The 25,988-nt window shown below is 48.0% G+C and overlaps 3 protein-coding genes across 3 annotated transcripts; all 3 read left to right on the top strand.

Moving 5' to 3' along the window:
- Positions 1-627: 627 nt before the first annotated feature.
- On the top strand, positions 628-11,441 carry pom121 (POM121 transmembrane nucleoporin; the record flags this gene model as incomplete). Its single annotated transcript, XM_084473938.1, has 13 exons — positions 628-1,259; positions 2,128-2,343; positions 3,330-3,479; positions 3,700-3,780; positions 5,717-5,885; positions 6,240-6,328; positions 6,659-6,738; positions 7,292-7,413; positions 7,548-7,647; positions 7,736-7,969; positions 8,106-9,785; positions 9,916-10,017; positions 10,229-11,441. The coding sequence occupies 13 exons, from the start codon at positions 628-630 to the stop codon at positions 10,327-10,329; spliced, it is 3,756 nt and encodes a 1,251-aa protein (XP_084330064.1). The 3' UTR covers positions 10,330-11,441.
- A 2,704-nt stretch (positions 11,442-14,145) lies between these two features.
- tbl2 (transducin beta like 2) lies at positions 14,146-21,723 on the top strand. Its single transcript, XM_084474144.1, has 7 exons — positions 14,146-14,332; positions 15,941-16,053; positions 16,698-16,882; positions 19,400-19,551; positions 20,334-20,460; positions 20,572-20,724; positions 21,101-21,723. Exons 1-7 carry the CDS (start codon positions 14,209-14,211, stop codon positions 21,558-21,560), a joined length of 1,314 nt encoding a protein of 437 aa, XP_084330270.1. The 5' UTR covers positions 14,146-14,208; the 3' UTR covers positions 21,561-21,723.
- Positions 21,724-21,905: 182 nt separating this feature from the next.
- Positions 21,906-25,557, top strand: bcl7ba (BAF chromatin remodeling complex subunit BCL7B a). The gene is made up of 6 exons (XM_084473828.1): positions 21,906-22,064; positions 23,145-23,220; positions 23,301-23,394; positions 23,650-23,817; positions 24,764-24,840; positions 25,039-25,557. The coding sequence occupies exons 1-6, from the start codon at positions 21,973-21,975 to the stop codon at positions 25,123-25,125; spliced, it is 594 nt and encodes a 197-aa protein (XP_084329954.1). The 5' UTR covers positions 21,906-21,972; the 3' UTR covers positions 25,126-25,557.
- Positions 25,558-25,988: the final 431 nt, after the last annotated feature.

Below are 25,988 nucleotides of genomic sequence, written 5' to 3'. Positions count from 1 at the left end.
TAAGATAGATGAATAAGATATAAGACAACAAATCATTGACAGTCAATGTTTTTGTAGTTATTAACGTTTTATTTATATTTAATATATGTACCGTGAGGTACACAGTAGGCCCACAGTAACGTGATCAATAAGATTAATGTCAAAGAAATTGTAATTAATAATTTAATTAAATAGTTACTACTAATATATATATATATATATATATATATAATCGGACTTTATTTTTTAATTGGAAGGGCGGAATGTTAGGAGCCCTGGAGCAGAGGGAGGAGACAGGAGGGAGGAGACAGGAGGTAGGAGACAGGAGGGAGGAGGTAGGAGACAGGAGGGAGGAGACAGGAGACAGGAGGTAGGAGACAGGAGGGAGGAGACAGGAGGTAGGAGACAGGAGGGAGGAGACAGGAGACAGGAGGGAGGAGACAGGAGGGAGGAGACAGGAAGTAGGAGACAGGAGGGAGGAGGTAGGAGGGAGGAGACTGGAGGGAGGAGACAGGAGGTAGGAGACAGGAGGTAGGAGGGAGGAGACAGGAGGGAGGAGACAGGAGGTAGGAGACAGGAGGGAGGAGAAAGCGGGAAAAGAGGGTCAACCTTAAATTGGACCCGAAGAAGAAGAAGAAGTGACGCATTATGGGATATGAAGTCCTCCGGCGGCGCGTTGCCGCCATGTATCCCAGAGAGAAGCGGTTACTACCACTCGTCTCTGTCGGGCTCCTCGTTCTAGTCGTCGCTGTTTTGGGGCTCTATTTCATCCCAGCCTTTCTTTACGTCACTTTAATCATCGGTTTTTGCGGTGTTGTTTTTTACGGCCACAAAGGAAACTCGGTTTATACTAAATCGGGCCTAAATCCACGGCGTGGCCTGCGCGTCCCGCCCGCGCTGCGGCGCTGGTTGACCGAGGGGGCGCGAGGCGGCGGGCCGCCGGCCGCACCGGGGAGGGGGCAGCGTTCAGACGGGTCCACACCGGGGAGGGGGCCGGGTTCAGACGGGTTCACACCGGGGAGGGGGCCGGGTTCAGACACCCGCCACAGACACGCCGAGACGCATCTGTACCGCAGAGACGCGTTAGCGAGCGACACGTTCCTGTTCAGCCCGCGGGACGTCCTCATGGGGAGCTACATCGCCAAAGAGGCCCCCGCCGAGAGGCCGAGAGCCGGCACGAGCTACGGAGCTAACCCCAACCCCAGAGAGCTGCTCCGGGAGAGGCTGTCCCGACCCAACCATGCGGTCCACACGCCAAACAGGAGGCTGTCCTTCACCCGGTAGGTCGGTGGGACCGGGCTGCCTTCAGCCGGTAGGTCGGTGGGACCGGGCTGGAGGCTGCCTTCAGCCGGTAGGTCGGTGGGACCGGGCTGGAGGCTGCCTTCAGCCGGTAGGTCGGTGGGACCGGGCTGGAGGGGATGGGAGCAGCTAAGTTGGTTTTATTGTTTTTATTGTTAGGTTGGTTTTATTGTTGTTTTTGTTAGGTTGGTTTTATTGGAGCCTATTCCCTTCGGTATGGGTTATAATGTGTCATTGGATTAAAGTACTGACCAAACACATAAATGGTACATTTTGTCGAAAGATATTCATACATATACAGTACAGTGACTAAATGCAACTATATTTACAATTAGTTAAGGATGGATCAAATGAACTGCAAAAGCAGACACTCGGAATTGAACATTAAGGAGAGATGTTACATTCTGAGTTGTTCAACTAATATCCACCAATGGTTTAATAGAGAGAATAAGTAATAGAAATACATGCATGCAGTCTGCAACTTAACTCTGTTAAGTAAGTACATAATGGCGCCCCTTTCACATTCACTCAAAGTTTTTTGATTGACAATGTCACGATATTTTGGACTAAAAATATGCAACGCTAAAGGTTCTGGAAGGTTGGAGTAAATGTCTTTTCGATAAAGTCCTTGCCCAGATTCTTTTGTTTACGTTTTAGTCAATGTTGCTGGCAAGGGTTTAAAATTCACTCTGAAAGATGACGTGTGTGTGTGTGTGTGTGTGTGTGTGTGTGTGTGTGTGTGTGTGTGTGTGTGTGTGTGTGTGTGTGTGTGTGTGTGTGTGTGTGTGTGTGTGTGTGTGTGTGTGAGAATCAGAAGCCGTCTCATAACCTTTGATCTCCGTTCTAAAGGGACGCCGTTGGGTCAACAGGCAGGTTTGTCATCACCCCCCAGCGTCACTACCCCCTCCTGCAGTCGGGCTCTGCGTCGGTGGGCGTGCTGCCCCCCACCCACTGGGACAGCTTCAGGAAGAAGAGCGTCCTCAGCCCTCGCAACTCTACCCTGCTACACAGCCCCGTCACCGTCAAGATCGCCCGCCCGGACCACAGTTCCCACCGACCGCCAACGTAATTCACAACGTGTGTGTGTGTGTGTGTGTGTGTGAGATTTCATTGAACTATAATGATGGGTCTGAAAATCCTTGAGAGCCCAACTTGCGTCTGCTTCCCCTCACAGTGCAGTGCTGGTCCTGTGTTCTGTAGGTTGTTTACCAGTGCTGGTCCTGTGTTTTGTAGGTTGTTGACCAGTGCTGGTCCTGTGTTCTGTAGGTTGTGGACCAGTGCTGGTCCTGTGTGTTCTGTAGGTTGTTGACCAGTGCTGGTCCTGTGTGTTCTGTAGGTTGTTGACCAGTGCTGGTCCTGTGTTCTGTAGGTTGTTGACCAGTGCTGGTCCTGTGTTCTGTAGGTTGTTGACCAGTGCTGGTCCTGTGTTCTGTAGGTTGTTGACCAGTGCTGGTCCTGTGTGTTCTGTAGGTTGTTGACCAGTGCTGGTCCTGTGTGTTCTGTAGGTTGTTGACCAGTGCTGGTCCTGTGTGTTCTGTAGGTTGTTGACCAGTGCTGGTCCTGTGTTCTGTAGGTTGTTGACCAGTGCTGGTCCTGTGTGTTCTGTAGGTTGTTGACCAGTGCTGGTCCTGTGTTCTGTAGATTGTTGACCAGTGCTGGTCCTGTGTGTTCTGTAGGTTGTTGACCAGTGCTGGTCCTGTGTTCTGTAGGTTGTTGACCAGTGCTGGTCCTGTGTGTTCTGTAGGTTGTTGACCAGTGCTGGTCCTGTGTGTTCTGTAGGTTGTTGACCAGTGCTGGTCCTGTGTGTTCTGTAGGTTGTTGACCAGTGCTGGTCCTGTGTGTTCTGTAGGTTGTTGACCAGTGCTGGTCCTGTGTTCTGTAGGTTGTTGACCAGTGCTGGTCCTGTGTGTTCTGTAGGTTGTTGACCAGTGCTGGTCCTGTGTTCTGTAGATTGTTGACCAGTGCTGGTCCTGTGTGTTCTGTAGGTTGTTGACCAGTGCTGGTCCTGTGTTCTGTAGGTTGTTGACCAGTGCTGGTCCTGTGTTCTGTAGGTTGGACTGTACGGGCTCCCCGGCCTTCAGCTGCCCCCCTGAGCCCTGCTCCAACGAGGGGGTGATGAAGGCGCTCAAAGAGAGTCGCAAGAGAGACGTGTTGGAGGACGGAGACGGGAGCTTCACGGCAGACCAACACAGCAAAAGAAGGTATTTACATTCTGTTGATCAGGTTGCTGTTCTGTTGCTATTCTATATACATGATATAATATATGAAGTTGACTGACATGCAACCGATTTCACGCAGATCTACAAAATATGTTTTGTAGATCTGCCTTTGATATGCTCTCATGTGTTTCTGCTTTCAATGATTGCCCATTATACATTTCAGTGTAGTACCCTTTATATTTGTCTGGTTTTATTTTCTAAGGCGCAATGACAGCGGTGGAAGTACACATTCTGCATTCGAGCCCCTTCTGCCGAATGGAACGACATCACAGCTGGTACCAAAGTAAGCGTCAGTACATAACATACAGTACATAACATACAGTACATAACATACAGTACAGTACAGTACAGTACAGTACATAACATACAGTACAGTACATACAGTACATAACATACAATACAGTACATAACATACAATACAGTACATAACATACAGTACAGTACATACAGTACATACAGTACAGTACATACAGTACAGTACAGTACATACAATACAGTACAGTACATACAATACAGTACATACAATACAGTAGGGATGTCACGAGAACCGATACTTCGGTACCAAGTCGATACCAAAATTAAAAAAACGTGACGGTACTCGTTTTTCTTAGTACCGTAGGTACCGTAGGTACCGAGGATGCAATTCCTCTGGACGTCACGTGGGCAGCATATACACCTACACGGGAACATGGAAGACGGCAGCTGCAGCGAGTGCGACGGCTCCGCCTCGACTCGTCGATAAAAAGAATAACAAGAGTCGCGTCTGGAAGTACTTTGCGTTTGGAACGCTGCGCCGCGCGACTGTTTCAGATGGGACCCGTTTCAATGTTGCGCTTCTAAACACGCATGGTACGACTGCGTTCGGCATCACTTACTTGGTGTTGTTTTGATTGAAGATCGGCAGGTTGTAGTAGGTGCGGCGGTGAACGTGTGCGTGTGCGCGTGTGCGTGTGTGTTGCGAGCGTATGCAATTTCAAAGTAAACAAACCAACTCAAAGCCGATGCATGCATCCAAAATTATTCGTTCAAAACCAAATAAACAAATCAAAAACAGCGTTGCTTATTCGCTTCAAATACTTTTTCTTTTCAAAACTTGGTTAATTAATACGGCGCGGTACCGAGCAGTTGAAAACAATGTTGGCGTCTCCTGTGGCTGCCTTGCGCACCTGCGTTATATTACTTAATATTAGGTTGGAAGTTATGTTTTAAACCCCGCTATGCACGCAAGTGTAAACGCCAGCCGCATAGCTGCATGACTGCCTGCTTTCAGCACGTATTATTTTTTTTAAAATTATTATTACTTGAACGCTACATGCCACTGTTCTTTTTTTGTAATGTTAATAGTGGTTTATTTGTATTCCTTACTTGAAGGCTACATGCCAGTGCCACTGTTTTTTGGAATGTTTAAATGTTTTTAATAAATAAAGTACATGGGATTTATTGTTTTGTTTTTGACCGTGGTATCGAATTGGGTATCGAGAATCGTGGAATTTCACTGTTATTGGTATCGACTACTAAATTTCTGGTATCGTGACATCCCTACAATACAGTACAATACAGTACATACAATACAGTACATAACGTACAGTACAGTACATACATAACATACAGTACAGTACGTACAGTACATACAGTACATAACATACAGTACATAACATACAGTACATAACCCCATGACCTAACCCTTTGCCGTAAAGGTTTCTCCGTTAGCTATAAAAGCGTAAAGGTGTCTTGTGTGGATTGCTACTGTTCAGACAGCGCTGGCATTACAGTCCTCTGCTGTCATCTCCCAAAAATAACTACTGACCCATCGGCTGTTTTTGCCAATCCTTCCATTAAACCTGCATCACTACCCATCTGCTTTCCCTTGTTCAGTGGTTTATATTTCCATCCTGTACGGGTTCATCAGGGATGATTGATAAGAATGGTGTTTACAATGAAAACCCTTTGACCCTCCTTGAGAACTTTGTGATTGGCTCACACAATGTTTGACAAGTGTCATACATCAGCGCTTTCTGCGTTGTGCATGCTTGTGCTGTTAATGCTGCTGCATTGTTCACACATAAGGTAGAGCCAGAACTTTACCGCAAATTTGGTGGAATGTTGGCGGAACGTATATGCCAGCATTATGGATTCCTGCTCACATTGCAAATGAACCTTAACGGCTCAATGTGTTCAATTGGCAAACTCCCCTTCGATGTCCTCCCTCCGTCCCCCAGGCCGGGCACCCTGAAACGCGGCACCAACTCTGTGGAGGACGCTGCTGTGAAGAGGTCGCGCACGTCCTCCATCAGCTCCGGCAGCGCGGCCCCGGCCCCCGGCGGCACCCCGGGGTCCACACGCAACCCCATCAACAGCTCCTACAGCTCCTCACGGGGCCCGCCCAAGGTACCCCCCCTAGTGGAGCTCTGCAGCGTTTCCCTCTGTTGCATTGACCGCCACATATTGCTTTTGTATTCCAGTTGATCCACTAAACGTGCACACAAGTGGAGTATGTTTTCAAGGCGGACATGAAGGGAACGGCCCACAGAAATACACATTTCATTATAACTTCAAAATATAATTAACTCCCGAATTGTGATATTATTCACTGGAAATCGTGTACCAAGTCGTTGCAATTTATGTTTGTTTGTCATCTACCATACAGGGTTTAACGTTAAAACATGAATTAGTGAATTTCGTTAGTTGGCAGCAATGACCATGCAAAAAATAAATGAGTCAACTGGTTGGTCTGTTTTGTAGTGGAAGAGGAGTTTGGAACAAGGCTCCCCTCTGTCCAGCCCCGGCTCCTCCCGCCCACACACCCCTGAACGAGCCACCAAGAAGCCCAGGTAGGCTGAGCTCCAGGTAGGCTGAGCTCCAGGTAGGCTGAGCTCCAGGTAGGCTGAGCTCCAGGTAGGCTGAGCTCCAGGTAGGCTGAGGCCCAGGTAGGCTGAGGCCCAGGTAGGCTGAGCTCCAGGTAGGCTGAGCTCCAGGTAGGCTAGGTAGACTAAGGGCAAGTAGGCTGAGGCCCAAGTAGGCTGAGGCCCAAGTAGGCTGAGGCCCAAGTAGGCTGAGGCCCAAGTAGGCTGAGGCCAGGTAGGCTGAGCTCCAGGTGGGCTGCAGCCAGGTGGGCTGCTCTCCGTGTGCCTGACCTGATGAGATGTTCTGTTCTCCACCAGGGAGGAGGTGTTGCAGAGTCCCAGCTCCGTGTCCATGGTAACACCAGACAGAACGGTGATCCGCACTGCAGCCGCTGCCTGTAAGTCCTTCAGACCCACTGGTCCAGCAGGTTGACCTTTATTAGGACCGCTTAAGACCCCTCACGCCACACATCAGAGTGGACCTCAGACCTTAAGACCCCTCACGCTACACATCAGAGTGGACCTGGTCAGACCTTAAGACCCCTCACGCTACACATCAGAGTGGACCTCAGACCTTAAGACCCCTCACGCTACACATCAGAGTGGACCTGGTCAGACCTTAAGACCCCTCACGCTACACATCAGAGTGGACCTCAGACCTTAAGACCCCTCACGCTACACATCAGAGTGGACCTCAGACCTTAAGACCCCTCACGCTACACATCAGAGTGGACCTGGTCAGACCTTAAGACCCCTCACGCTACACATCAGAGTGGACCTCAGACCTTAAGACCCCTCACGCTACACATCAGAGTGGACCTCAGACCTTAAGACCCCTCACGCTACACATCAGAGTGGACCTGGTCAGACCTTAAGACCCCTCACGCTACACATCAGTGTGGACCTTTTCTTTCATTTCTTTGTGTAAATCAGATGTTTAACTTTGTGTAGGTAAACAAAGCCCTGTAGCCACGGTGGGGCTCCGCCTGACGTCTGAATCCACCGCCAGTGGAGGGAAGCGCAAACGGAAGATCCAGCTGGTGTCAAGCCATCGGGAGGACCAGATCTATCTGGTGAGGGGCACTTCATCACTATTAGCACTGTGTTGTTTAACCGGGATGGTGCAGATATGTCCTACCATATGTATGTAACGTTTGTACTGTAGACCGTTCAGAGTCAGAGAGCCACTGTTGTCCTTCTCCCTCAGCCGCCACCTCCAGAGCTGGGCTACACGGTCACTGGAAAAGACCTGGATCTGGAGAAGAAAGACGCTCTGAGCAAGATCCAGAAGTCCCTGGAGGAACCAGGTGAGGTCCAGCACTGCCCCCCCGCCTGCTTACTGACCCGGACGGGGAAAGGTCGTCCCGGTTAACTCAAGGACTTGTCTCACTGCAGCTCCAGAGGCCCCAGCCGTTAGCCCCACCCCGCTGCCCGCCCCTCACACCTTCAGCTCCACCGCCCTGAGCAGCCTGCTGGGCTCGCCGCTGTCCACCAGCGCCCCCGTCATCAGCCTGGACCCCACAGCCTCCCCGGGAACGCAGGCCGCTGGCCTGGCCTCCAGCCCCCTGCTGGAGGCTCTGAAGACCAAGAGCACCCCCCCCTCTGGTGCAGCTTCCACAGCACCCTCCGGTACACCAGGCCGCACACAAGGAGCTGTAGTCGTCAGGCACCTCATTGTTTTGTTAACAGCGTCTTTTTAATACTATCTATATATTTTTTTTTTTTGGTGATCTAATTAGTCAATTTTGTCTGTGCTCATTTTCAGTGTCGTTGTCCGGAGGGCCTCCTGCCCAGGGCCCCCCCTCCTCCTCCCTGCCCCCCGCCGCGGGCCTGGGCCAGGCCGCCAGCAGCACGGCCCCCTCGGCCTTCACCCAGGTGCTGAATCAGGCCAGTAAGCCTGTAGCCAGCGTATCCATTACGTCAGGGACCAGCCTGTTTGGAACAGCCAGCCCACTGTCTACATCCACCGCCACTCCAACGTCTGCCCCCCCAGCCTACACGCTGCCCACAGCCTCCAGCACGCTGCCCACAGCCTCCAGCACGGCCTCCAGCACGCTGCCCCCAGCCTCCAGCGCTGCCTCCTACACGCTGCCCCCGGCCTCCAGCGCTGCCTCCTACACGCTGCCCCCGGCCTCCAGCGTGGCCTCCAGCGTGGCCTCCAGCGTGGCCTCCAGCACGGCCTCCAGCACGGCCTCCAGCGCGGCCTCCGTCGGCAGCAGCAACCCCCTCCTGGTGTCTGGCTTCAAGCCCATCTTCATGGCCACACCCCAGCCTTCCATCGCCCCGCCTGCAGCCCCGGACACCAAACCCACGGTGCCCAGCTTCAAGCCCGTCTTCGGCAGCAGCACGCCCAGCGCCGCCTTTGGTGCGAGTCCCTCCGTCACCATGGCCACCACCGCTGCTCCCGCTAGTTTTGGAGGGTTGAGCGTCAGCGCCTCGTCCATGTTCCCCGGCTCGACTGGTGCCGCGTCCACCGTGGCCACCGGCCCCCCGCCCTCCACCGCCGCCCCGCCGGCCGCCACCCCTCTGTTTGGAGCCTGGGGGGCCTCCACCTCCAGCAGCACCTCCTCCAGCACCTCCTCCACGCTCGTCTCCAACGCAGGCTTCCAGTTCGGAGCTGCTGCTGCTGCTGCTCCAGTCTCCGCTGCAGCCACGCCGGCTCTGCCCCCCGCCGCCAAAACCACCAGCAGCTTCACCTTTGGCTCCATAGCGGCCACACCCATCAGCACGCAGGCCCCCCCCACGCAGGCCCACCCCACGCAGGCCGCCCCCCAGAACATGTTTGGCTTCGGCCAGACGGCCCCCCCCCCCACCCAACCCACCGCCTCCTTTGGGGGCTTTGCTTTAACCAACCCGTCTGCCGCCGCCGCCACCACGGGCGCCACGGCCCACAGCGCCCCGCCCACCCAGTCCACCTTCACCTTTGCCAAGTCTGCCTTCAACGGCTCCGGGGCCCCGGCGGCGTTCCCCGGTCTGACCGCCGCCGCCCCCAAAGCGTTCGGCTTTGGGACGGCGGCGGCAGCGCCGCCGCCCAGCGCGGCCCCCGCTGCCACACCGGCCCCCTTCTCGTTCGGCGCCGGTGCCACGAGCACCAGCGCCTCCACCTTTGGGACGCCCGCTAAGCCCGCCTTCGGCGCTGGCTCCAGCGGGTTCCCCTTCGGAGGCGCGGCAGCACCCGCGGTGGCGGCAGCGGCCACGGTAGCCACGGCGGCGCCCACCTTCGGCATCACCACGCAGACCCAGAGCGCCTCCACGGCCGCCTTCACGTTCGGCCGGGGCGCCCCCCAGCAGCCCTCCGCGCTGCCCCCCCAGCCCGCGTCCGGAGGCTTCAACTTCGGCGCGGCCATGCCCAGCTCGGCGTTCGGAGGGCCGCCCTCCAGTAGCTCTGCTCCACAGATTGCAGGCTTCAACTTTGGGGCGGCTGCAACTGACAAGCTGGCTTTTGGTAATACAAGTTATTGATTTAGTTCATGTTTAGCCGCTCAATTGACATCGTACGCGGCTCTAGTTAAGGCTCCGAGCTACAGGAACTCCTTGTGTCATGCAGCGTGTGCTTAAAGCTCCTCTGTCTTTAGGTACTCCGACCTTTGGCCAAAGTGCTGCTGCGGGTCCCACTCCCTTCGGTAGCCCTGCTACTCCCATTCAAAGCTTTAACTCTGCCCCCCCCCCTCACTTTGGTAAGTAGTAAACATGAGACGCTCCACACTGAATCACACAACTCTGCTGGCTTCTAACAACTCCTTTATTAAGGGCTGACCTTTCATAGTCGAATGTGAGAAGCTATACAAACATGCATTTTACTCTGGCTCTGCTCCAGAGCACGATAGTCAACCCAAAGCTCTGCCCCGGTCTTTTTGCTTTGGGGCTCAACTTGTTTTCTCCAAACAGGGTCGCCTGCCACCCCGTCCTTCTCGATTGGAGCCGGCTCTAAACCATCCGGGGCTCGCCAGAGGCTGCAGGCCCGTAGGCAGCACACACGCAAGAAGTAGGAGCCCACACTCCCCGATGGCTGTCGCCCAGTCACCCTGACCCCATGGACCCCAGTAACCCAGTCACCCTGACCCCATGGACCCCAGACTCTATGGATGATGTCCTTCCTCTCTTCTGTTTTAGTAGGTTTCTTTTTAGCAGGGCAGGGCTGGCATACTGTTTTGTAGAGGGGGTGCAGAACGTATGGCAGCAGATGCTGTTTGGACGGATGACGCATATGGCAACAGGACTAAAACCATGGCTGCATCCCACAATGTCTTATACTTGAACAGAAATTACTTTGAAAACTGCTTGATTCTCTTAAAGGTGTTCCGTTTTTCTTTTTCTAATATTTTGTTCTCTGCAAGAAGTTCAGACATTGGATCTGTGGACTGGCTAAAGCTATTATTTTTATATTTGACTAGCAGAACAGGCTAGCAGGTCTGAGCACATTTAGTTATTAATTGGTATCACTGCACTTGCAACATGTGTGTACAACGGTGTATATTTTTTGTTGTTATAAGCATTCCTTGTAATCACTTCATTTTTCCTTAGTCCACATGGAAGCATTGTTGGCATCGACACATTGAATAAAATGGGTGGTTTATCTGAAAGTCCATTCACAAACCAAAGCCAATCAACGCCCAAGCTCAAAATGGAAGCTTGAGGCAGACTTTTAGATCCTTGTGTTAACATGAAGCAGACTACCTCTAATATCCACTCCTTACGTGCACACATCGCAAGGGAGATGAGAGCTGCCGGTTTTTTTTAAACTTTTATAAAACCTGACAAAATCAACCTTCAAAGTGTTTTGCAATTATTTTTGACAGAAAGGTAGCTGTTTTTTAATACAGTTTGTCTTACGAAGTTTGATGGTGTTTATTGTGTGGTTCTTCCTGCACCCGACATCTCATTTACGACCCTTGATGGTCTGATGTTCTTCACGTTAAAGACTTCTGTATCATGTGACAATCACGGAGAAAGCCAACATCCCTCGTTTAACGTTGAGATATGACTATTTGGTCTTCATTTTACATTAAGTTATCTAATTGGAATTATGCATAAATCATCCAATTCACCTTCCAAATACGTATAAAGCATACAATCAAAAGTTTGATGGTAATAAAACAGGATGCTTTTCTTAACGGGGGTCATTCTTCCAGTTCCAGCAGAATAAGTGACAGTTCTACCACCCAGATGTTCGTTAATTCTGTACACAATCTAATATTAGTTAATGGGCTACATCAAATCATCTTATTTCTCTGTAGATACTTGATCTGCATTAAAATCTGCTTGCCACAATATACTTTCTCAAATGCTGAATTGAATTGTTGAAATGCTAATCCCTCCAACGTCCCAAACGTATGAAAACTCTGGACTGAGCTAGATAAAAAGATAAAGTAGTTTTTCCTTCTATTTTGAATATCAATATCATCATAATTGTTCTAATTCAGAATGACTGCTTTTCAGACTCACTAACGACGAGACGACAAGTAGAAGACCTAAGCCTAAACTAAGCCCATTTGTTGCCATCAGACTAACACTAACTTAACCCATTTTATATCATATATTTCATAACATATCTTAACTGTGGGCTATATGGAATAATGGTGAATGCATATTGAGCCTCTTTACTACTTACTGCTGTGTAAGACGTTTGTTTTAAAGATACTGGTCATAGGTTAAAGGTTGTGCCTGTTGTACGGATGTCATTTTATATACTCCCAATTCTTCTTTCATCCTTATTTTGACTAAGGTCATTTCAGGATTTTAACCAAATGTTTTGAAAGCAGTTTAGCTGAAGGCTTAACAAGAGGGTCTACCTCATTACTGGTTAACAAGAGGGTCTACCTCATTACTGGTTAACAAGAGGGTCTGCCTCATGACTGGTTAACAAGAGGGACTACCTCATTACTGGTTAACAAGAGGCTCTACCTCATTACTGGTTAACAAGAGGGACTACCTCATTACTGGTTAACAAGAGGGTCTACCTCATGACTGGTTAACAAGAGGGTCTACCTCATTACTGGTTAACAAGAGGGACTACCTCATTACTGGTTAACAAGAGGGTCTACCTCATGACTGGTTAACAAGAGGGTCTACCTCATGACTGGTTAACAAGAGGCTCTACCTCATGACTGGTTAACAAGAGGGTCTACCTCATGACTGGTTAACAAGAGGGTCTACCTCATTACTGGTTAACAAGAGGGACTACCTCATTACTGGTTAACAAGAGGGTCTACCTCATGACTGGTTAACAAGAGGCTCTACCTCATGACTGGTTAACAAGAGGGTCTACCTCATGACTGGTTAACAAGAGGGTCTACCTCATTACTGGTTAACAAGAGGGACTACCTCATTACTGGTTAACAAGAGGCTCTACCTCATGACTGGTTAACAAGAGGGACTACCTCATTACTGGTTTGTGCTCCACACGTCTTCAGCGTTCACCTGACTACGCCAATAAGACCTCAACAGGCAATGGACCTCGCTAGAAAATAGGTTATGAACATGTGAGTTTACCATGCCTGGTGGATAAGCCATTAGTGAATAACATTTAACTTAAGACACTAAACGATCAGGTGTCAGAGTCATGTGATCAAAATCCAAAGGTTCAGCTCTTACATCATAATAAGCAGATACTGAAACCTGTTAAACTGAAAAGATGAACGGATGTGACTCTTAGGTCAAAGCGTATACATGTCTGATTGGGGTAAGAAGAACTCTTCAGATGTACAGACTTTGTATAAAAATTAAGATCTGTCAATAATTCCCGTTTCCGCTCAGTCCACATGTGGTGATGAAGATCAATTGTATTCTTGAATTGATGATTTGTGTGTATGATTAAGTTTAAAATGTTTACTTGGTACAAGAATTTTGTCTATTTTGGCTTTGATTGTTTAATAATACATAAATACTCTATCACACTCTATTTACAACATCTAAAATGTAAACCATTCTTGGCCGTTATGTCAGAGTAGAACCACATCCACATCCGTTATCAGAGTAGAACCACATCCGTTATCAGAGTAGAACCACATCGGTTATCAGAGTAGAACCACATCCGTTATCAGAGTAGAACCACATCCGTTATCAGAGTAGAACCACATCCACACACATTCTGGGGTGAGTGGTGTGTGTGTGTGTGTGTGTGTGTGTGTGTGTGTGTGTGTGTGTGTGTGTGTGTGTGTGTGTGTGTGTGTGTGTGTGTGTGTGTGTGTGTGTGTGTGTGTGTGTGTGGTTGTACATGAATACACAACACCCAACACACTTCTAGCAACTGGGGAAGATAAATAATGTGTGAACGGACGTCCGCCGTCCAGCTGCTGCTCTTCAGTCTGACAGTTGACCAGCTGGTTGAGCGTCAGTTTACAAGATTCACATCAATACTGAAAGACCTGAGCCTCCTCACCAGAGGGAACCTGGTCTGGTCCCTGGTCTGGTCCCTGGTCCAGGTCCATCTCCTACAGGTCAAACAGTCCTATGATGGCAGCCTCTCATTTTCTCTAACAAGTAGATCTCAAAGGAAGTTAAGGACTGCAATGAATAACATACAAATAACTGCAAGCTTCAGCTTAGATGGGTCTAATGTGTGCCTTCAGAACAGGTGAAATAAATATTTAAATGTATATACATTTTTAAATAAATATTTAAATGTATATACATTTTTAAAGATATATCACACCCACTCGTGAAGAGTCGACTGAATAGTGTGCATTTTATAGTTATTGTGAGATATTTGAGTGGCACCCAAACTCAAGTTGTAACCTGAACTCCTCGACATGTAAACCGTATTCTTCCTGTCGCTGGGATGGTTTTTGACGCATGCGCACTGTGACTCTGTCCACTTCATTGATTACAACTACTTCTTGCAACTACGTGGCAGAAACTCTACGAAGATGGAGTTAGCAGCTCTCGTTGCTTTAACATTGTTACTAGGTGCCTTAATTCTTCTCGTCGCGGTTGCAGTCAGAAAACAGAAGGTGGAAATAGAGGAACCAGAGCGGACAGCAGAGCCAGTGGGTAAGACTCCGCTAGCTCCAAGGGGCTAGCTGCTCCTCTGGTAGTAAGAACCACACGGCCTCCACACGGGCTGCTGTTCACTGACACGGATCTTTACGAGGACATGCACGTTTGCAACTCGCACGAATAAAGTATTTATCTATCAAATGGTTAGAATATTTCTAGCAAGTATATCCCAGGTGTCATTCCTGCTCACAGTCACTAGCTGTCTTGGTAGTCACCATGTGAGTCTGCTCAGGCTACACGTCACCCTAACTATCTGGTATAGGGGCTGCTTGTAACCTCGACCATTTATCAAGGGAACATTTAGCCTGAACCAATGCACTTCTTCAACACACTGATCCCCATGTAGTTCACAGTGTGTTTCTGTGGAAGGCGGCGGCTTCAGGACCGCACTCACCGCATTCCTAGGACCCTGGTTTATAGGACCCTGTTGACCCTGGTCTCTAGGACCCTGGTTTATAGGACCCTGTTGACCCTGGTTTATAGGACCCTGGTTTATAGGACCCTGGTTTATAGGACCCTGGTTTATAGGACCCTGGTTTATAGGACCCTGTTGACCCTGGTCTATAGGACCCTGGTTTATAGGACCCTGTTGATCCTGGTCTCTAGGACCCTGGTTTATAGGACCCTGGTCTATAGGACCCTGGTCTCAAGGACTCTGGTGACCCTGGTTTATAAGACCCTGGTTTATAAGACCCTGGTTTATAGGACCCTGGTCTCAAGGACCCTGGTTTATAGGACCCTGGTGACCCTGGTCTCTAGAACCCTGGTTTATAGGACCCTGGTCTCTAGGACCCTGGTTTATATGACCCTGGTCTCAAGGACCCTGGTGACCCTGGTCTCTAGGACCCTGGTTTATAGGACCCTGGTCTATAGGACCCTGGTTTATAGGACCCTGGTCTCAAGGACCCTGGTTTATAGGACCCTGGTGACCCTGGTCTCTAGAACCCTGGTTTATAGGACCCTGGTCTCTAGGACCCTGGTTTATAGGACCCTGGTCTCAAGGACCCTGGTGACCCTGGTCTCTAGGACCCTGGTTTATAGGACCCTGGTCTCAAGGACCCTGGTTTCTTTCGCTGCCGCCGGGACCAGAGTTAATCTTTTCCTTGGTTGGCCAATGAATCTCTTTATTAACCTCAGAGTAATTAATGAGAACGTGATGAAACACAACATGTACCTGACCTAAATCAAAAAAAGACCTCAACTTACCCTAAGGCAAACCCTAAACCTAACCACCTCTAATACATCAACTTTGTGTTGGTATTAGTAACTCAGGATTCAAACCCTAAACTTAATCTGCCACCTAATGTGAAACATTAAGGTCAAATATCTATGTTTTGCATAGCTCTATGCATATATGTAGTTGTGTAGAGTCTACTCGGTCTACTCGGTGAATACACACCGAATGCAATACAAAACCTACTGTGAGTTCTACATTGAAGTAGTCTATACAGATACGTCCTGTAGAATTGGCCACATTTATTTTGGCATTGTGAACTCCATTGTATACTGACAGAATGCCTTCATACAATACAAAATGTAGTCAGTCATTCTACGTGGAGTAGATGCTAGTCCTGTGGTAACCAGAGGCTCCTCTGTTCACAGAAGAGAGTCTCAAGCCCCCGACCACCAAGAAGCCCAAGCCCGAGAAGCAACGCACCCGAAAGGACAAGGCCCAGCACAGCTTCAGCCACCCGCTGGTGGCCTCCACCCTGAAGGTGAGCCTCCACCCTGACGGTGGGCCTCCACCCTGAGGGTGGGCCTCCACCCTGAAGGTGAGCCTCCACCCTGACGGTGGGCCTCCACCCTGACGGTGACGGTGGGCCTGTGTGAACAGCCCAGAGGGAACACTCGTAATGTGCTCCAAGTGGTTGAAACATCATCACACCTCACCTCACTAGTTTTTAACCAAGCTTACGCTACTGTTCAAAAGTTTGAGGTCACCCAGACTATTCCATGAAAACTCATTTTTATTCAACAGTTTTCAGCTGTGCTGACATAATTGAACAGGGGTTTTCTAATCATCAATTAGCCTTTTAACACGATGAGCTAAACAATGGACCAGTAGAACACTGAGTGATGGTTTCTGGAAATGGGCCTCTGTACACCTATGGAGATATTCCATTAAAAATCTGCCGTTTCCTGCTAGAATAGTCATTTACCACATTAACAATGTCTAGACTGTATTTCTGATTAATTTAATGTTATCTTCATTGAAAAAAACTGTGCTTTTCTTTAAAAAATAAGGACATTTCTAAGTGACCCCAAACTTTTGAGCGGTAGAGTACTTCAGCGAACAGCATATTTTTAATGCATTGAAAGAAAGCCGTATGTTACAGTTTGTGTTGTGTTCTGTCACCAGAGCCACAGTGGAAACGTCACATCCATTGACTTCAGCAGCAATGGGAAGTACCTTGCCTCCTGTGCTGATGACCGCACCGTCCGGATATGGAGCGTCAAGGACTTCATGGACCGGGAGCACAAGTGTCTGCGGGCCAACGTGGACCTGGACACCGCCACCTTGGTCAGCTTCAGTCCCGACTCAAGGTAGTCTGTACACCAACAAAACACCTGCTCATCCTCATCCTCATCCTCATCTCTCATCTCATCCTCTTATCGGGGTCGGGTTGCGGGGGCAGCAGCTCCAGCAGGGGGCCCCAGACTTCCCTTTCCCGGGCCACCCCCCGTCAGCTCTGACGGGGGGATCCCGAGGCGTTCCCAGGCCAGTGTTGAGATATAATCTCTCCACCTAGTCCTGGATCTTCCCCGGGGTCTCCTCCCCACTGGTCGTGCCTGGAACACCTCCCAGGGAGGCGTCCAGTGGGCATCCTCACCAGATGAACCACCTCCACCGACTCCTTTCTAAGCAGAGGAGCAGGATGGCTGAACTTCTCACCCTATCCCTGAGGGAGAAGCCAGCCACCCTCCTGAGAAAACCCATCTCAGCCGCTTGTATCCACGATCTCGTCCTTTCGGTCATCACCCATCCCTCATGACCATAGGTGAGGATAGGAACGAAGATCGACCGGTAGATCGAGAGCTTTGCATCGGGCTCAGCTCTCTGTTGGTCATAAAACTCCTGTTGTTGTTGTGCTTGTTGTTGTTTCTGTAGTTGTTGTTTGAGGAGCTCACGGGGCTGTGGGCTGATTGATAAGTTTATGTTGAGAGCTTAAAGTCCAGGTACCTTAACCCATGATTGGATTCTCACCTGGTTAATGGGAGCCATCTCGGTATCATCATAAAATATGTCTCGGTCAATCTATCATCGGTCTTTGTCCTACTCTGGCTCTAGAGGCAAACTGCAGAAGATCATTTTGGTAAATGTCATCCCTCCGTACCCGACCAATGGCGCTACCACAAGGCTGACCAATCACAAGACTTTACTTGTCCCATGTTCCCACTCTGTGCAAACTAGTGATGGGTCGTTTGCGAACGAATCAGTTCGAATGAACCACTCTTTAACAAGAACGAACCGACCTGATTCTCCGTTTCATTTCTCTCTCGTTCGCCTCGTTCGTATCATTCGTTCTCCGAGACTCGACTCCCAGACCCGCCCACTAGTCGCTGAGTCGCTGTTCGTTCATTGACTGTTAAGTGGTGAAGTGGCTGAGAACTGTGATTCACCGCTACCGGAAACACGACTGAACAAACGAACAAACGATTCTGAACGATTCTTCTTGGCGAACTGACCGACGTGAACTGAATCAAGCAAACGGATCATGAAATCCACCACTAGTGCAAACGGGAAATGGACGAGAGACGATTCATCACACAACATTAAACAAAATGACTAGAGACCTATCACAACTTGAAGAATTCATAAACAGCTTGCTGAATTTGTTGTTGTGATAAGTATGCCAAATAACTAAAGCCGATTCTCCCATGGTAGCGTTTGTGATGATGCTCATGATATAAATGAGTCCTTCTGTGTTTATTCACAGTTTAAATTCTGATATTGCTGTTTACCCTGAAAGAGCTTTTCTCTCTCTCTCTCTCGCTCTCGCCCTCTCTCTCTTGCAACCCTTCGACAGAGGGATGTCAATCAAACAAGCTCATTACCATATTATGACGTCACCAAATAAATATTGGACAGAGGTCCAACATTTGATGAAACTGAAACTGAGGAAAGATGTGTTCTTAAAACAACATAACATGCTCTTGTGTACAAGACCCAAACAAGGAAGGAACATCTGTACCTCTTTTAATAGAACCACCCAGTACAGCTAAGAATTAAAATAGAACCACCCAGTACAGCTAAGAATTAAAATAGAATCACCCAGTACAGCTAAGAATTAAAATAGAATCACCCAGTACAGCTAAGTGGAAAGCTAACAGCTAAGTGGCTAGAAAGCTTAGAGGAAACGCACCACATGGAAGAGGTAACTTAAGATGATCTTTAAATTGATTTGAAAAGATGGGCCCTTTACTAGCAAATGAAGCTGAAGAAGAGGGTGGTTAGGAGATCCTCCTAAACTCTCATGAGATGTGTTTCTCTTGTTCTTTTAGTATTTATTGTATTTATTTAGATCTGCATTGTCCTGATACAAACATTAAGTGTTAGTGAATAAGGGACATCTCATTATTGGATTTAAATGTATATAAGAAGGACTATGCAAATGGTGTTATTTATTTATTTTTCCTTCTTATTCATTGATTAATCTTGCTTTTCTTCACGGTGGGAATAATGAATGTACACTAGAGGGGGAAGAAAGAAAGTAAACACAATAAAGTATTAAAACATTTTTTTTTTATACATTTCAATCAAACTTCACTGTCCAAAATATCAACATTAACTTCAAATATATGGATACATTTTACGATTTGATTATATGTTACCATGTACTTTAATATTCCATTAATCATCAGAATAATATTGCTAATTGGAAGGAAATGTCTCATGAAATTGATGCAAGAATATCAAACAAACCTTAAGATCAATTACATTTATGGTTTATTTATTTAGACTTCTGTTAAATCTTTCATTAAGTGGGAACGCCACCTTTAAACAGCCTGTTGTTCACAGCAGAACAGGCACTACAACAGGAGTACTCTGTCTCCCTGTAGGGCCTTCATCACGTGGCTGTCCAATGCAGATACCATTCGAATATTCAAGATGATCAAGAAGGAAGACGGCACCTTCACGTTCAAAGCTGCTCCCGAGGACTTCCCCCAGAAACACAAGGCCAGCATTCTGAACATCGGCATTGCAGAGACGGGTATTACACTTTAAACTGTTTATTGGTGTCTGTGTATAGATAATGAAATAGAACTTTTATTTAGTATCATACAATATGATACATATAGCGGCATGAATAACATTATTATAAGCTATAAATCCTGGTTGAAGAAATATAGCTATCCCAATCTTGTGACAAAGTAAAAAACCTTAATAAAACATAATTTATATAGCGATTTTCCAAATGCTCAAAGACGCTTCACAATAGCAGCGTAAAGGACAATTCTGGTATTTTGAACATTGAGCCCCCTTTCTGGTTTGTCTAGGATGAAATAGAGTGGTTGACACGACATGTTGACTATTGGTCCTGTCTCGAGTATTTGGCTCATTTAGAATCGCCCTGCCTGCTTGGACAACCAGCCCCTCTTTCCGTTTCCGGTCAACGTGCAAAGAGTCTTCCAACAGAAATCAATGGATTTACAAAATGCCAAATAAAACACGACAGAAACTGAGAAATGAAAACAAACGTTTAGGGTTGTTTAAGGACAGGTTTGTGAATGCCCGTCGCCAGCCATTCTGAAGCAGGCAGGGGAGATTCTAAATGAGCCAAATACTAGAGACAGGACCAATAGTCAACATGTCGGTGTCAACCACTCTATTTCATCCTAGACAAACCAGAAAGGTTCAAAATACCGGAATTGTCCTTTTAAGAAACCTTTTCATGTAGTTACTGTTGGCCTGAGAGAGCAGCTGTGATGTGTTCTACCACTGTTATGTACCAGAGTCACCTAATGGACGCTTTGCAATGTGCTTCTTCCTCAGGGAAGTTCATCATGAGTGCCTCCTCAGACACCAGCATCCATATATGGGACTTGAAAGGGGAGATTCTGGCCTCTATCAGCACTAACCAGATCAACAACTCCTACGCTGCCATCTCCCCGTGTGGCAGGTCCGGCGCTCTTCCCAAGAGGAACTTTGATTTCACATTAAATGTCGTTGCGTTGTCTCAATGTATGTCAGAAGACAGGAACAGTAAACAACGTGTCACTGACTTCACCAGGTTCGTGGCGTCCTGTGGCTTCACCCCCGACGTGAAGGTGTGGGAGGTGTGCTTTGGGAAGAGCGGGGAGTTTAGAGAGGTGACGCGCGCCTTCGACCTGAAGGGCCACTCTGCAGGGGTTCACTGCTTCGCCTTCAACAACGACTCCACCAGGTAAGACCCCCCCCCCCACTGGGGCGGCTGGTCTATGTATCCTGTAGATCATTTGAACGAGAACAATGTGTAAGGAAGTCCGTATTTCTGGATCCTCGCTATGAGGAGCTCTCCTCCATCAGGCCCAAGGTAGAGATGATGACCAAGAGCAAAGAGCAATACAGATGCATTCTCTTCTATACCATGTGCCATACATATGCATCACAATAAGTATACTTACACCTTCATGATGCACGTTATCTTCCACATTGTGCCCAGTCACAGTCCGGCTCCTGGAGCTCCTCCCGTCCTGTTTTAGTTGTGTGTTTGTCCCTCTGTGGTTCTTCTCAAACGTCAGTCTGTGGGGTTCACTCAGTAAAAGGCATGTCTGACCCAGGATGGTGAGCGTGTCCAAAGACGGCACATGGAAGCTGTGGAACACGGACGTGGAGTACAAGAAGCAGCAGGACCCCTACCTGCTGCGGACGGTGAGCTGCAGCTCGTCGGAGGGCAGCCTGGCGGCGCTGGCGCCCGACGGCCGCGTGGTGGCCATCAGCCACGGCGGTGACGTCACCATGTTTGACGCCACCAGCGGGCAGCGGGAGGAGGAGCTCCGGGCCGTGCACAGCGGGGCGATCACCGGCCTGCGCTTTGACATCAACGGGCGCTTCCTGGTGTGCAGCGGGGACAGGGTGATCCGCGTGTTCCACAACGCGCCGGGCTACCGCGCCGCCATCAGGGACATGCAGGAGATGCTGAGGAAGGCTCAGAACGAGGCCCTGAAGCAGAGACTGCAGCAGCAGATCAGAGAGGCTCAGAGCGCGCTGGACGCCGCGCTGGCCACTCCAACAGACTGATGACGTGACCCTCGTTTCTTTATTGCCCCTCATGGTCACATGTTCACTCAAACCTCTGGGTGACCGCCACACCGTTGGCTCAGTGGCCTGCATTTGACCCAATGCCATTTGTGTGAAGGTTTAATAAAGTTGTTTTTATGAAAAAAAAAAATATATTTAGGTTAATATCCCTGCCAGCCTCAATGAAACGTAATGTCAGTCAAAGAGTTAGTCAGTCAATGTTACAGCGGACCCTACAGACGCTATCTGCGTTATGAGACCTCACCTGGTGAATGTTTGTAAATGCAAGCAAGAACTGTTTAACTGTAATGCGAGTAGGAATCTCTCGCGAGATTTGGAGTTGGAACAGCTGAAGTCAAAGACGCGTTTGCGTGTAGGAGTCTAAAGCTTAGACACAAATCTATCCTCCAATATGTCTGGACGCTCTGTACGAGCGGAGACCCGAAGCCGTGCTAAAGATGATTTCAAAAAGGTGATGGCCGCAATTGAAAGAGTCCGAAGATGGTAGGTGCAACTCCGTTTTCAGAGGGATATCCTGGCCAAAGTAGCAGAATGACAGTGATGGGCGCGTTACACAACCAATGGGAACTGTTCTATTAGCAGGGTTAACGTTATAGCACTTCATTACTTTACTTAATTCGGCAGGGATATCGTAACATCTAAGGAGCAACGTGACGGAAGACAATGGTTTCCCAACTTTGATCATGTGCCAACGCAACGGCCTTGATTCCGATAGACAAAACTTGTTCAAGTCCAATGAAAACTGAGGGAACGAACCTGCAAGCCGCCTTCGACCCGTGTGAAGCGGTCCATAGACCGCAGCCGCGTTATGTGGCCGATCTGACCGGATGTAGGGAAGGTGGGGTGGAAAGGTGCTACCGGAAGCTGTGTGTGCGCAACACTACCGAAGCGGAAAAACTATTTGTAGATATTAAAGTATTTATCAATGATCCAGGCCTCCTTACTCCACTAGTATAGTCGTGCGTCTTGTCTCCTGGTCGTGATGAGTGCCATTGAATAATTGGCTAAGTTATAATAAAGACAATAGAACTAATGCAAAATAACCACTTCGTTTTTGATATAAATGAGCATCACCAATCATAGACAACTATATGACTTAGGTTTGTTACTTGATTGAAATATTTGAAACTTGAACGTTAACTACTTTAGCTACCCATTGTGAAATCCTGTTCAGGAAAGCTAAATTAATTATTCTTAACAAGCTTATTATTGGGAGATTTATGGTAATGGTAAATTATGGTCATTGAATCCAAATCCATTGAATGCAAAATGAACAAGCCAGCCAGGCTGGTTTACAGGCTCACTCAGAATTTTAGACCAACTTATGCCCCCAAGTATATCCAAACATTATAACATAATAACTATATGTTAATGTAAGTGTATTGTGGGGGATTTCAGTATTGAATTAAAGAACATAATGACGTAAATGTATTTTGGAAAGTCAATATCCTAGATGCTCCTCTAGTTAGCATACACATGTGTGTTGAATTAGTGTAATGTTTGGATTAAACTAGGTTAATGTTTGGATTAAACTAGGTTCATCAGAGTTTTGATTTGATCCAGGGAGAAGAAGTGGGTGACGGTTGGCGACACGTCTCTGAAGATCTTCAAATGGGTTCCTGTTGTGGACACTAAAGAGGTTCGTCTCTCACTTCAGTGACTCTGAGCTGTTTAGACCAGGACCTTGCTGTATTATCTGCTCCTCTTGCCCTAATGCAGAAAGACAAGAACATTCTGGGCAGAGCGGTGCGGGACTGCTACACTGACGGCCCGGGGTCGGAGAACACAAACCAGGCTCTGCTGGATTTCCAAGGTACGCCTAATGGCTCTCATTATGGCATTTCTCTTCACTTCCTATTCTCTGTTCGCTGGTCGTGGCCTAAAGGAAGTCAGTCATTGTTATTTCAGTTATTTATTCAAGTAATTGTAATCAAGTAAGTAATTATTCTTGTCATGCCATCAATCAATGAAGTCATACTGTGTACCTACCTTGTGTATGCTGAACTAAACCAGAATTTTACAAGTGACAGAAATCCTAGCACCTTCCTGACCGGCCTCTCCTCTGCAGATGAGACCAGTAACCAGAGCTCTCTGTCGGACGCCTACCAGCCCAAGGCGGACAGCAGCAGTAACTCGGTCAGCCCCCAGCCCAGCGAGCCCCTCAGCCCCGCCACCATAGGAGACTTCCACGCCGACAGCTCCCAGCCCCCCATGCTGGGCCACGAGGCCTCGGAGGGTGAGGTCCCTCCACGCTCTGGAGCCCAACGTGGGCTCGTCTGGTGCTAGCTGAGTCCTCAGTGTAGCTTCCTCCCAAGTTAGCAGAGGACTTGAATTCAGGTCTTCTTTCGTCCCACCAGCACCAGTAGCCCACTTCACCATAGATAAGAAGGCCGATCCATACGGTCACTTCACCATAGATAAGAAGGCCGATCCATACGGTCACTTCACCATAGATAAGAAGGCCGATCCATACGGTCACTTCACCATAGATAAGAAGGCCGATCCATACGGTCACTTCACCATAGATAAGAAGGCCGATCCATACGGTCACTTCACCATAGATAAGAAGGCCGATCCATACGGTCACTTCACCATAGATAAGAAGGCCGATCCATGCGGTCACTTCACCATAGATAAGAAGGCCGATCCATGAGGTCACTTCACCATAGATAAGAAGGCCGATCCATGAGATCACTTCACCATAGATAAGAAGGCCGATCCATGCGGTCACTTCACCATAGATAAGAAGGCCGATCCATGCGGTCAAGAAGGCGTATTCTTTGGGCTTTGTGTTTCTTCTCTGGTGCAACTTGAGCTCATTGCAACAACGTGACATTTGCATCGATTTTACTTCCTAGCCTGCAGTTTTTACATAGCAATTGTGTTACAACTGGCATTCCCACTTGCATGTAAACCCACTGACTGATAGATAGCAGTAGATCTCTAAATGCTGAGATTGTGCTTAACGTGACAATCATTGATGTCCACTAACATTTTGTCTTTTAGTCATTTTACAGATTGCTTTAATTTTAGTAAACCACGCATGATGTTCGATAACATGCATATCAAAGAGTTTGTATGCACTAAATAGCAATACTTGGCATGGATGTGCAAAGTGCCATGGAGATGTATTTCAGTTATGTTTATGCATAAACGTGTAGAATTACGCTTTATATTTTCAGACTCGTCGCTGGCTTGTGAACTTGCCGATGAACCTCCAACATTAATCAAAGAAGAGCTGTTGCCTGTCGCAGCGCAGGTAAAAAAAACACATACGTTTACATATTGTACCAACTACATTGGTACAATACTACTGTTACACTACTTTCTAATGTCGTAGCAACTACTTGAAATTACCCAACATTCTCAAGTTCTGGGCCCATGTGGCTCCTACGTTTAACCCCTACATGATGTGGCCTAGCTCAGGGTGAATGATACGACGGTTTGTTTCCTAAAGGATGAGGAGGATTCATCTGGTGCCCCTCCCCTGAAGAAGGCCTGCACTGAACAGAGCTCTGGTTCGGCCGTCCCCACCATGAGATAATAAAGGTCCTGCTGAATCACTGTTTTTCATTACGTCACTGGATTATAACTCTGGAAAAATGATGATGTTTTTGGTTGTTTTGATTGTAGTTTGATTATATGATTATACGTATGAACATTGTACAGATTACTTTGATAAGCTCATCCTTTGTTCAGCAGTAGTGTCATTCAGGTGGCCTCTGTCCAATCCAGTCTCTTGCTGTAATTTATACTTTGATAGCATTGTGTTGTGGTCCAGACTAACGAGGTCCTGAGCATGTGGGTAACACTCTACAAATGTAATAGAATTATATTTTTCCAGAGGGTGGTACTAAACAAATGTCTACTTTTACAAACCAGCATTTGGATGTAGGACTTTCCTTTTTTTATTCTATGCAAATACATTCAAATTAAATTAAATCAGACTTTTATATTAAATTAAAGGTGAATTTTACTGAAAGAAATGTGTCACTGACTTTAATGTACAACTTATCAGCAGCCCTAGAGTGCTAGGATAATGATTAATGAGAACATTAATTAGCGTTTAGCGGTTAGTCACAGGGGGGCTACTCGATGACTTTGCCGTGCAGAGAAGGCAGTGGAAGCCCAGCGCCACCATCTTATGAGCTGTTTATTTCCTCGCAGTGGCAGCAGATAGAGCCCTGATCTATAGCTGTGTATACATAGAGTAACAGCCTTATCTGTCCGCTGGGGGCGCCAGAGGGCGCTGCGTCGGCTGGACCCACCGCGGTGCCGCAGAAGCAGAGACCAACGTTGCCAGATTGGGACATATTTCCCGCCCAATCAGGCAATCGGGTTGCCAGAAATTCTGGCCAAATCTGGCAACGCTGGCAGAGACCAGCACCCGGAAGAGGACGACGGTGG

Source organism: Micromesistius poutassou (assembly GCF_964030765.1).
Source record: "Micromesistius poutassou genome assembly, chromosome: 10".
NCBI classification, from domain to species: domain Eukaryota; kingdom Metazoa; phylum Chordata; class Actinopteri; order Gadiformes; family Gadidae; genus Micromesistius; species Micromesistius poutassou.
This window is presented reverse-complemented; position numbering and strand designations above follow the sequence as displayed.